Raw genomic sequence first — 12,306 nt, 5'->3', positions numbered from 1 at the left:
ATCTTGACCTAGAACTTGTTGTCTAGGCAGTATTTGGGTCTGACTTACTAGGTTTGCTGGACAGACAGAAATAGAGAAGTGCAACGAGACAGTCGATATGTTCTTAGGTGCTCATAGAGTGTGGCACCAACTTGTCAAGTTCTGGACAAAATTAGATTCATTAGTGCAGAAGTCCTCAACCTTCTCTTGGGTCCTGAAGCCCAGCTCTTGCAGATGGCGTCTTAGTCATTAGTAAGGCAGCTCCATCAGAGTCCCCGTCATACAAAATATTAAAGGAAGCTGCGAAGATCTGTTGCAGTTGTCTGCTATCCTGCTGTCGTCTGGCCAGAGGTGAGCCGAGACTGGGGGGCAGCGGGGTACTGAGCAGCTGCTGTATAATGAGCCGAGAGGGGTTAACCCCTGGCAAGGCAAGTAGAAGAGTCATTCTTAACATGCTTTGAATCCCAATATTCATTACAGCAGCTTCACCAAGCCCTGAGAAACCACAGCATCAGATGGTTTCTCAGTAAATACACTTATCAGAAACAGAGGCAGAGGGTGCTTCCCTTTGAACTTCTGAGACAAAAGCCCTCAGCAAGGCGTGGATTCTGCCACCGACAGAGTATTTATTTGGTCTTTCAAAATCCGGATCTCTGCAGCCGGGAAATAACAAACTCATGCTTTTTACTTCTGTTTAGCCTTCCATGCCAATGACTATTTTTTTAATTAAATATTTTCTGCTTTATTTTTGTGTACCAAAGTGTCTATTTTCACACAGGGAGCTTGGCTCAGCAAACATTCGTAGTTACTTGGCTTTAAACAAAGGAAAAGGTTTTACATTGAATAGCTTTTATTTAAAAATTGGTTTATACTATCAAAAGGAAACATTGAGGAACCCCCCCAGGGCATTTGGACTGGGCACAGATTTCTTGAGGAACACCCCAGGAGCACAGGCAACCAAAGCAAAAACGGACAAATGGGATCACATCAGGTTAAAAAGCTGCTGCACAGCAAAGGAAACAATCAACAAGGTGAAGAGACAACCCACAGAATGAGAGAAAATATTTGCAAACTGTCCATCTGACAAGGGATTAATAACCAGAATATATAAGTAGCTCAAACAATTCTATAGAAAAAAAATCTAATAATCTGATTTAAAAATGGGTAAAAGATCTGAATAGACATTTCTCAAAAGAAGACATACCAGTGGCAAACAGGAACATGAAAAGGTACTCAACATCATTCATTGATCATCATAGAAATGCAAATCAAAACTACAATGAGATTATCATCTCACCCCAGTTAAAATGGCTTACATCCAAAAAGACAGGCAATAAGAAATGCTGGTGAGGATGTGGAGAAAAAAGAACCCTCGTACACTGTGGGTGGGAATGTAAATTAGTACAACCACTGTAGAGAACAGTTTGGAGCTTCCTCAAAAAACTAACAATTGAACTACCACGCAGTCTAGCAATGGTAGTACTGGGTATTTATCCAAAGGATAGGAGGTCAGTATATCGAAGAGATAGCCAAGCTCCCATGTTTATTGCAGCACTATTCACAATAGTCAAAGAGTTGGAAGCAATCTAAGCATCCATCAGTAGACAAATGAATAAAGAAAAGGTGGTACATATACAGAATGGAGTACTATTCAGCCATAAAGAAGAATGAGATCCTGCCATTTGCAACAACATGGATGGAACTGGAGGTCATTATGTTAAGTGAAATTAGCGAGACCCGGAAAAACAAACTTCACATGTTTTCATGTGTGCTGCCTAGATGACACAATTCAGGAAAAGCTTTCAGCTCCTACCAGAGAGTAAAGCTCTGTAGCTGTAGTGGGTTTACCTGCTGTGTGTCTTCAGACTTCTCCCAGTTATCTCTGCTGTGGAGTCAATATAAAGTTATCAATAACATTTGGTGGTGTAGATGCTTCTCATCTGTGCAATTTAGGAGTAGACTCTAATACAGAGCAGCTGCTGGGCGAACCAAAGATGGCTTTAGTGATATTTATAGCTTATTGATTGCATAGTTCTTTGTCTATGATTATCATTCAATAAATACTGATGGACTGAGTTTCCCGGAACACTGAGATTCGTTTTAAGCAGCTTCCAGCATTCTTTCTGTGTATGTGGGGGGAGGTTCAGGAGGCAGTAGAAGGTGGCCATAATAATGTTGTCTTGTGGTGGTAGTAGTTGTTATAATTTCCCTTTTATATCCTAATTCTGGCCACGACCTAACTCACTGTACTGAGACATTTTCCCCCTATAATATGGAGGTATGTTGCTAAGCAACCAGATCAGTAATTGGTAAGTGCTTATGTATAATATGATTTGATTTGAGTTACATACAAAAATATGTAAATGGTTTTTTCTCTTCATTATTAGATAAATGATTATCATATGGTTTTATTTTGCCCAAATAAAATAAAATAACTGCTTTCATTTACCAAAATTAACATGATGTAGTAGAAAGGCCTTGGATTTAGAGGATGGAAAACAGGAATCCAAGTCCCAGGTCTGACAGTCAGCAGTCTTGTGGCCATGGCTAAAGTCAGGGAACTTGCCAAGCCTTCCTCTTCTTTTTGTTTTCAGCCTGTAATGTGTTGTACAAATACCTTCTCTGCTTGCCTCCCAGGGCCAGGTTAAGGATGGATGTGATGATGTGTAGACAATGTTTTAGGAAAAAAAATATCCAAGGTCTAAGCATTGTCTAGAATTCCAGGCTACTTAATCTTGGAACTCTGAGTCTGTTAGTATAATTCCAAAGGCTGGATTGACTGAGAAGTACTGTCCTCCAGCAGGGCACAGAGCCATAGGGCAGGTCTGTGCCTATAGAAGAAAGTAAACACATGGCATGGACCCTGAATAAGTGAACAGTGCAGTGATGGTGGCGAGACAGAAGCAAAAGGCCACATGGTCAAGCACCGTGTCATTAAGCATTAAAACATAAGATAGATCATCTCAAGACCAACTGCTGGCCAGGTGCAGTGGCTCACACCTGTAATTCCTGCACTTTGGGAGGCTGAGATGAGAGGATCACTTGAGGCCAGGAGTTCAAGACCATCCTGGGCAACAAAGTGAGACCCTGTCTCTACAAAGAAAACTTTTTCAATTAGCCAGGCATGATGGTGCACACCTGTAGTCCTCGCTACTCTCTAGGATCACTTCAGCCCAGAAGTTTGAGGCTGCAGTGGGCTATGATCGTGCCACAGCACTCCAGCATGGTGATAGAGTGAGACCCTGTCCTTAAGAACAAAACAAAACAAACAACAAGAAGACAACTGCTATAAGACTTCAAGGGAAAGGACAATGATCCACGAGGGCTGAAGTCACTGATGACGGCAACTTGTACAAGTCCTTGAAGCATGGGAAAATTCTTTTTTCTTTTTCTTTTTGAGACAGAGTCTTGCTCTGTCGCCCAGGCTGGAGTGCAGTGGCACAATCTCGGCTCACTGCAAGCTCTGCCTCCTGGGTTCACGCCATTCTCCTGCCTCAGCCTCCCGAGTAGCTGGGACTACAGGCGCCCGCCACCACGCCCGGCTAATTTTTTGTATTTTTAGTAGAGACGGGGTTTAATCGTGTTAGCCAGGATGGTCTCGATCTCCTGACCTCGTGATCCGCCCGCCTCGGCCTCCCAAAGTGCTGGGATTACAGGCATGAGGGGAAAATTTTTAAGGGTAAATTCACAGCGATGATTTCCATTGGTTAACACTGTACATTAACATGCAAATGTCAATCCATTTCCAAATGATAACAGTGCCTGGCTGTAGTATTTTCACATGATATTGTTTGAGGCTAATGGCCACCATGTTTGCCTCGTAGCAGTAAACATTCTATTTGAAGTCATGTCATGAATTACCTTCCTGCACTAATGAAATAGATAATTTACATAAAAATCAGAAAAAAAAAACAACCCAGCCCCACATGCTTTTCAATCTCTGGAGCCATGGAAATGACCTCCCTGACAGCCAATTAGAAAATACAAAGGTGAAGGCGGATGCTCTTATTCCCGATACAGAGAAGTTCCAGAATGACTAGCATGCTTCTTGAATATGCCCGAATACTTTTAAGTAGGTGTTACTTCACAATAAAGCATTAATGGTGTTTGTTACATGTGGATGAATATCTTCACTGTGTCTGGAAGCTCTGCCTCAGAACGTGGGATCTTGTTACCTATCCCTGCTGTTTATAATCTGTTTTATTATCTGCTCCCCCTGTGTCATTGACCGGGTTGTTTTTCTAGGGGCTGCTGTGGTCTGTCATGTCATTGCTCATTATCAGATAGCCTTAATCCTCAGAACATTGAAATAGTTCTATAATGGCATGTGAGCCATGGCAGCCCACAGCAGCACTGGCCATTTTCACATGAAATGGCAGCCTGGATTGTCCTTTACATGCTGACAGGGGAGACTGTCCATCTGCCACCCCCGTCCTGGGTCAGGACCCTTTCTGTTCAGCAGGTGCAGTGGCTCTGAGAGTCTCACAGTGTTTCAGTTAATATCTCACCCATCAATTACCTGGGTTGGATTTGTAGAGCTCGAATGACTTCTTAATTTTTATAAACATTTTACCCACCTATTTGAGCATCCCACACTTGAGCACCCCTCAGACAAGATGAAATATTCTTAGGATAGGGTTAGGAACACACAGTATTCCTGAAACTTTTAAGGATATAGAGGTCCTTAAAAATTACCATATTGCCTGATTTTCCTGTCTGTGCCCTAAGGAAAGTTCTGTTCTTCATGAAGCTAATAATTTTTAAAAGATTGCTAGGTCAATATTTTAGTAATCTTTAGACACTAAGGATAGGAGATTTCAGTTTAATTCTCATGAGATGCACTTGGAATGAGGGGTTTTCCATTTGAACACCCTGCAGTTCTCACAATCCAGGGTAATAGTCTGACAAATAGTCTATTACACAATTACAAAAAAAAAAAGTCAAAATCAATTTCCCCCTCTAATCTATATAATTAAGACCTAAGACTTTCCCTGCACTTAACCCCATTGAATTCACCAGATGAGTACGGACCTCATTTTTTTAGGTTTGGGTAGATCTGGCCAATGAGAGCAAGTAACCATGCTATGTGAAGGTCATTTCAGTTCTAAACTGATCCTTGAATTCAGATATTGTCATACTGATGCATTAGGAGAATTGTCTTTTGTGTGAGATAAGTGAGGCTATGGAGAGAAAGGAATGGCACTCAGAGGGAAGACTGAGCTCACTGGGACATTCTAGCCAAGGACAGGCTACTGCTCTTCTCCTCACTGCCTGATAATGCTCAGTATGGCGCCACTTTTTTTTTTTTTTTTTTTTTTTTTTCTGAGACAGAGTCTCACTCTGTCCCCCAGGCTGGTGTGCAGTGGCGTGATCTTGGCTCACTGCAACCTCTGCCTCCCAGGTTCAAGCAATTCTCCTGCCTCAACCTCCTGAGTAGCTAGGATTACAGGTGTGCACCACCATGCCCGGCTAATTTTTGTATTTTCAGTAGAGATGGGGTTTCACCATGTTAGCCAGGCTGGTCTTGAACTCCTGACCTTGTGATCTGCCTGCCTCGGCCTCCCAGAGTGCTGGGATTACAGGCGTGAGCCATCGCGCCTGGCCCACTTTTTTTTTTAAATAGATGTTCAGGAAATATTAATTTTATCCTGCTAGAGAGACTTTTTCCTTGAAATAAGGCACAGATAATTATATGAAGCTAATGGATGTTTAAAGATGTATGCTGGGATAAATAACTTTAGGAAATATATTGTACTATCCTTGGTAAGAACAAGACAGGTAAATATTGCTTATGGTAGTTTTTAAGTTAATTTTTCTGCTACTGGAAATCTTATAAAACAACCCATTCGTTTTTTTCCGATGAAAGAAAGAACTTATCAGGCATTAATTACATAAAATATACTTCTAGTCAAAATGTCTTTACCTTTTCTTTTTTTTTTTTTTTTTGAGATGGAGTGTTGCTCTGTCACCCTGACTGGAGTGCAGCGGCATGATCTCGGCTCACTGCAACCTCTGCCTCCCAGGTTCAAGCGATTCTCCCACCTCAGCCACCCAAGTAGCTGGCATTACAGGCATGTGCCACCATGCTTGGCTAGTTTTTGGATTTTAGTTGAGATGGGGTCTCACCATGTTGGTCAGGCTGGTCTCGAACTCCTGACCTTAAGTGATCCACCCACCTCGGCCTCCCAAAGTACTGGGATTACAGGTGTGGGCTGCTGCGCCCGGCCATCTTTACCTTTTCAGTTCTTTCATGACTGCCTCTCCTTTATGTCCCTGAATAATACATTTATACATGAATGATTTCTCAACCTTAACCTTCTCTTCTCTGTGTCATTGAAGTGCTGTATGAAAAGAACTGAAGCTGCTGACCTCTAAGAAATTGGAATATATAAAATAAAGATCAAACAGTTGGTTATCATGATGTCAAAGATAAAATGCTATTATAGAATCTATGGCTATAAAAATGTGATTTATGTTAATTTTTAGTATTCTGAAAATTTCCTGATATATTTATTTCATACACACATTTTAAGAAAATAATTTTAGCTGCATTCTCAAGATGACTTCCTCTATCACTGTTTTTCTGCGTTGAAGCCGATGGAGGCTTTCCTAAATGGAGTAGAGTCTAGGAGTCTGACTGGAATCTCTATACTGGAAATCATTGTGGTTCCCCACTGCACGCATCCCTCTCCCTCGTATTCCCGGTAAGCGGTTTTCTACCCACCATTTGGATATTTTCAGTGACAAAAAACACTCACTATTTTATGAAGCCAACACATCACTAGTGGGTTACTCCAATTTTGGGAAAAATGTCTCTTATGCTTATCAAGCTAAAGATGCTTTTACGTTTCACCTACTGCTTTGGTACCTGTATTACATAGGTTTAACCCCTATTCAGATATAATACAGTACAATACGGGACACGTAGACCTAGATTCAGCCTCGGCTCTACTACTTATTATTTATTATATTCTTTCAAAGGATCATTGATTAGTGTACTAAATGCTTTACATGTACTGTCATTAAATTCTCATAAAAAGTCTTAAAAAGTAGGTATTTTTGCTTCATCTTACTATGTGGAAACTGAGGCTTGATAATAATATTTATAATAGTCGTGATGATGATGATAGCATTGTCATGTGCCAACTGTGTGCCAGGCACTGTGCTTGGGCCTTTATAAACATTATCAGAATTTAGGTAACTTGCCTAAGATTATCTACCTAGCATCTAGGAAGCTGGATGTTCAAACTAGGTCAGAAAGGCCTCAGGATTTAACTGCCTTGAGCTTCGCTCGTTCGTCTGTTAAATGGGGGTAATACTGTTCTCCTCACGAGGGCTTCTGAGATTCAAAAAAAGTATCTGGCATCCTTGCTTGAAAGATACTTCCACATGTCATTTATTCATTTCTTTAAAGAGAGCTTTCTTGAAAGACTCTTTCCTTCCTCTTTCTCCAGGTTTCTTTTTTCCAAGCTAAATATCCCCAGCTCCTGTAGTCTTTGTTCATTCACTCAAAACATACTGTGAGCTCTCTTCCCTGCTAAAATTTACATTCTAGAAAGGAAACAGATAGTAAGCAATAAACATGGTAACTAAGTAAAGCATCTGCTATGTTACAAGATAATAGGTGTCATGGTTGTGAACAACCAAGATAATGGAAATTAGGAGTCTGGGAGTGAGTGGTGTTTTATTTACTGTGGCTGTGTGACAAATTACCCCCAAAACTTAGTGGCTAAAAGCAACAATGATCATTTATCATCTCTCGAGGTTTCTGGAGGTCTAAAATTCAGATAAGACTTAGTGGCTGTGATTTATCTCTGTTCCATGATGTCTGGGACCTCAAGCAGAAGACTTGAAGGATGGCATCTGGAATCCTCTAAAGGCTCATTCCTTCATATGTCTGGCAGTTGATACTGGCTGTCTTCTGTGGTCCTCAGTTCTTTTCCACATGACCCTCTCCATGTGACCTGGGCTTCCTCACAGCATGGAAGCTGCGTTCCCAGGTTGAGTGTCTCAAGAAAGGGAGCCAGGGAGAGGCCATTATTGCCTTTTGTATCCAAAGCTCAGAAGCTCTACAGCATCACTTCCATTACATTCTGTTGGCCAGGGCAATTTCCGAGTTTTGCTTGGGTTCAAGAAGGAACATAGACCCCCATCTCTCAAGGGGAGAGTATCAGTCTCAGGTTGTAAGAAGTGCATGTGGGAGACACATGGATGCAGCTGTCTTTGGAAAGGACTGTCTGCCATCATGGGCAAGGTAGATTCATGGATAAGGTAACATTTGAGCGAAGATTTACAGGAGATGAGGGAGTGAGCCATATGCCCGTCTCCGTCTGGGCAGAGCATTCCAGGCTGACGCAAGAGCCTGTGCAAAGGCCCTGAGATGGGGATTGGACCAAGAGTATATGGAGGCTAGGATGACTGGAGCAGAATCATCAAAGAAGAGAGTAGTAGGAAAGGTGGTCTGAGGGATATGGGGGGAAGGGACAGACCACGTAGGCTTTGTAGGCCACTGCAAGTACTTTGGCTTTTACTCTGAGTGATATGGACAGCCAAAGGGAGGGGCTTGAGCAGACTTAGATCTTGAAAGAGTTACTCTGGCTCCTGTGTGAATAGGCAGGTGGAGAGCGGGTACAGAAGATGGGAGACAAGTTAGGAGACTGTGGCAGAAATCCAGCAAGAGAAGTCTGTGGCTCTGACCAAGATGGTAGTAAAGGTGGTGAGAGGTGGTGGGACCACAGATCTACTTTGAAGTTTTAGCCAACAAAACTTCCTGATGGATTAGATGTGTGAGAAGAAGACAGGTCAGCATTGAAGAAGTCATTGGAAGGATGGAATTGCCATTTTCTGATACAGGAAAGGCTGAATGTGTAACAGCTTTGCAGGAAAAACATCAGGACTTCAGTTTTAGGGATGGCAAGCTTGAGATGTTTATTAGCTATCCAAGTGGAATTGTTGAAGAGGTAATTAGATACATAAATAAGGAGTTTCAGAGAGGTATCTAAGCTGGAAATAAAAGTAGATTAATCATAGGCATTAAGGATGTTATTTAAATCATGATCCTGGAAGAAAACACCGAGGGATTGAGTGAAGCAGTAAAGAGGACAAGGACTGAGCCCTGAGGCCTCCATCGTTAAGAAACTGGGCAGAAGAGAAGGAACCAGCAAAGGAAACTGGAAAGGAATGGCCAGGGTGTCCTAGAAACCAAGTAGAAAGTGTATCAAGGAGGAAGGACCTACTCAGTGCTCTGATAGGTCAAGATGGGGCTGAGAACCATTAACTTGAGCAATCATGGTGGTCATTGGGAACCCAGACAAGAGCAGTTTCGGATGAGTCGTGGGACACATGCCTGAATGAAATGAGCTTACAGATAATGGAAGGAGAGGGACTGGAGAAGGCCAGCACGGACAACACTTTCCCTGAGTTTTGCTGCCAAGATGGGTGAGGAAGTACAACAGTAGCTGGCTGGGGAAGAAGAATCAGGAGAAGGATTTGTGTTTTATGTTTTAAGATGAGAGAAATAACAATGTGTCTATGTGCTGTTGGGAATGATCTAGTAGCGTGAAAGTTTGTAGAGGAAGAGGGAGGAGGGAAACCTTGGAGGGATATCCTGGGTATGCTTTACTTTCAGGGATCCTTGCTTTTATCCTCGGCAGGGGATGTGTGGGGTGGGCCTGGGTGGCAGAGATAAGAAAAAGGAAAAAGCCATGAGGCTACTGCCCATTCTAAGCTGCCTTTCAGTATCACTGCCTTCCCCTGTCTGTCTCTCCATGTGGACTGGGAACCCCAGCAGGTAGGGGAGTGGGAACCATAGCCATCGCCTGGTCCTTTTTACTCTGTGAAAAGGAACCCTGAATGTAGATGGATAAACACCACGTTTTAGTTCCTAGCAGATCACTATCTTCCTTCTTCTTCTAGTCCTCTGAGACATAGGCAGGCTGGCTTGAAAGCAGGGAGAGATCACTGAACAGAGGTGTGTGTGGGTGTTAGAAGGCCACGTGATGCCTTGTGCCAATGACTGACCTGGGATGAGTCACTGTTCATTTAGGGAGAGAATTTCAAAAGGAATGACTAGTCATTGAATAATTCCATTTCACCCTTGATTTTAGAAAGAAAGTCAGGAAGGGTAGCAATGAAATCATGAAAAAAAAAGTATTCCTAGTTTTTTCTTTTCACTGATTGAAAAGAAAGTGTCCCGTGCCTTCCCTTTCTCATCATCCTACAATAGGGTGACTTAGGCTATCTTCCCATCAAAATCAGTAATTCCTCACTTATCTCATCCCCCTGTATTTCACTCTTGTGAAATAGATTTTCAGTTTTACAGATGAGAAAAATTAAGCTTTGAAATGGTAGCACCATTTGCTATATTTGTGCAGTGGCAATTTTTTTAGCTCAGAATTTATCAAAAGCATGACACTTAATGATACAGAATTAAAACCAACTATCCCAGACCATTGAAGGAGACTGGGGTTGGGGAGGGAGAGGTGGTGCAAACGGTGTTGCTTTTGTCTTTCCGACCTGCCTCTCTCGTGATGTGTTCTGCAACTGGTAAGAACATTGGATGCATTATAAGATTTTAATCAGTAGAATAAAATCGGGGTGGTCCTTTCATTTTAAGCAGCAGCTCAAACATTTCAAACATTTGATGAGGAAATTAGAATTCTTAGAATAAGAGTTTAGTGTGTAAACATGAAGAATTAATCCAGAAATGAGTATATTAGAGTCAGTGAAATGCCTTTGCCTCACACTGCCCCTTCCCCTGTTTTCTTCTTCTTTTCTGTAATAAGATTATCATGGTTTTGTTTTGTTTTTCTTTTGAGATGGAGTCTCGCGCTGTCGCCTAGCCTGGAGTGCAGTGGCGCTATCTGGGCTTACTGCAACGTCCGCCTCCTGGGTTCAAGTGATTCTCCTGCCTCAGCCTCCCGAGTAGCTGGGATTACAGGCATGTGCCACCACACCCAGCTAATTTTTGTATTTTTAGTAGAGACAGGGTTTCTCCATGTTGGCCAGGCTGGTCTCGAACTCCTGACCTCAGGTGAGCTGCCTGCCTTGGCCTCCCGAAGTGCTGGGATTACAGGTGTGAGCCACCATGCCTGGCCAAGATGATCATGTTTTAAGTGTTACAGGATACTTGAATGATGGACGATGTCATTGGAACAGCCTGTGTTATTAATGATGCCGGCAGCCTCCTCTCCCACCTTTCCCTGCCTTCACACTCTGTATCCCCTTTAGTGCTTTCTTTGACCCCTTACTCCTTGAACTTGACCATGAATTGCATTTTGTATCTAAAGACCTCCCCACACAATATCCTCTTATCTACGTGAGCAGCCCATAGCCTCAGCGCCCTGCACCCTGGCAGGAGTTCACCTTCTGATTTGGTGTTATATTTCTAAAACCAGTTTGATTTTTCCTGTTGCACTGGGGCTTGTGTTTTTCTTCCGGTGCCCTGTACATAGCATGCCTTGACTGGTCTCCACATGGTTCTTCATCAGACTGGTTTGGATTTTACAAGGTGTTAGAGTTTTTAAATTAGCTCATGAGGTCTCTCGCACTTGAGTTTATGCCAGAGAAGTTGTGGAGTGATTAACTTAACGGGTGCCCTTATCCCCAAAGATGCCCAGCTTTGTTCCTGCTTAAGCTGAATGTTAGTGGATAACAAGTAATTCTTTGTAAATCGTGATTGCAGAATCCTGCTATTTTATGGCGTTGTTTTTCCTTTTGCTGTATAAATGATTGGGTAGCTCGTTAAGTTCACTCTGTTATAGTAAGGGACTGCTACAGAGGACACTGAGCAGGAGGAGAGAAGGAATGATTAGGCCTCAGTAAGAACGAGGGGTTTTTTAAGAGAAAGAAAACGAAGTAAGCCAGCATATCTGATTGTACAGTCATTTTCCCCTTATTGTTCCTTTTTTATGTTTTCCCCTCCAGAGCTGCCCAGAAGTTAAATCTGTCTTCTAAAAAGAAGAAACATCGGCCTTCCACTTCTTCTGCTGCCGAACCACCGCTCTTTGCGACCAGCTTCAGTGGAATTCTGCAGACCTCCCCTCCCCCAGCCCCGCCCTGTCTGCTGAGGGCTGTCAACAAGGTGAAGGACACCCCAGGGCTGGGCAAGGTAGGACCATCCGCCGTCCCTGCCATTTGCCTGTTGTGTGAGGTTCTGGATCAAGTTTCAGGAAGAAGAAAATGAGGGCTCCAATGTATTAAAATAAGACGGTGCCAGGGAGAAAAGCAGGCAACGTGAAGTTCCTTTGAAAGTCCTGAAAATTGTCATGGGTTGCATACACTAAGTAGTAAGCTAAGACCTTCAAACTGTAAGAGATCTGATTTGCT

The 12,306-nt window shown here is 42.6% G+C and overlaps 1 protein-coding gene across 3 annotated transcripts in view; it reads left to right on the top strand.

Moving 5' to 3' along the window:
* The window catches only part of KIF26B (kinesin family member 26B), a 566,488-nt gene that overhangs the window by 376,201 nt on the left and 177,981 nt on the right, over nucleotides 1-12,306 (top strand). For all 3 annotated transcript variants that reach the window (XM_054447009.2, XM_063666562.1, XM_063666595.1), the window contains one exon: nucleotides 11,905-12,088. In XM_054447009.2, coding sequence (XP_054302984.1) covers nucleotides 11,905-12,088 — 184 coding nt within the window. The remainder of the gene's footprint in view (nucleotides 1-11,904; nucleotides 12,089-12,306) is intronic.

Source organism: Pongo pygmaeus, chromosome 1 (genome assembly GCF_028885625.2).
Source record: "Pongo pygmaeus isolate AG05252 chromosome 1, NHGRI_mPonPyg2-v2.0_pri, whole genome shotgun sequence".
In the NCBI taxonomy this organism is placed as follows: domain Eukaryota; kingdom Metazoa; phylum Chordata; class Mammalia; order Primates; family Hominidae; genus Pongo; species Pongo pygmaeus.
This window is presented reverse-complemented; position numbering and strand designations above follow the sequence as displayed.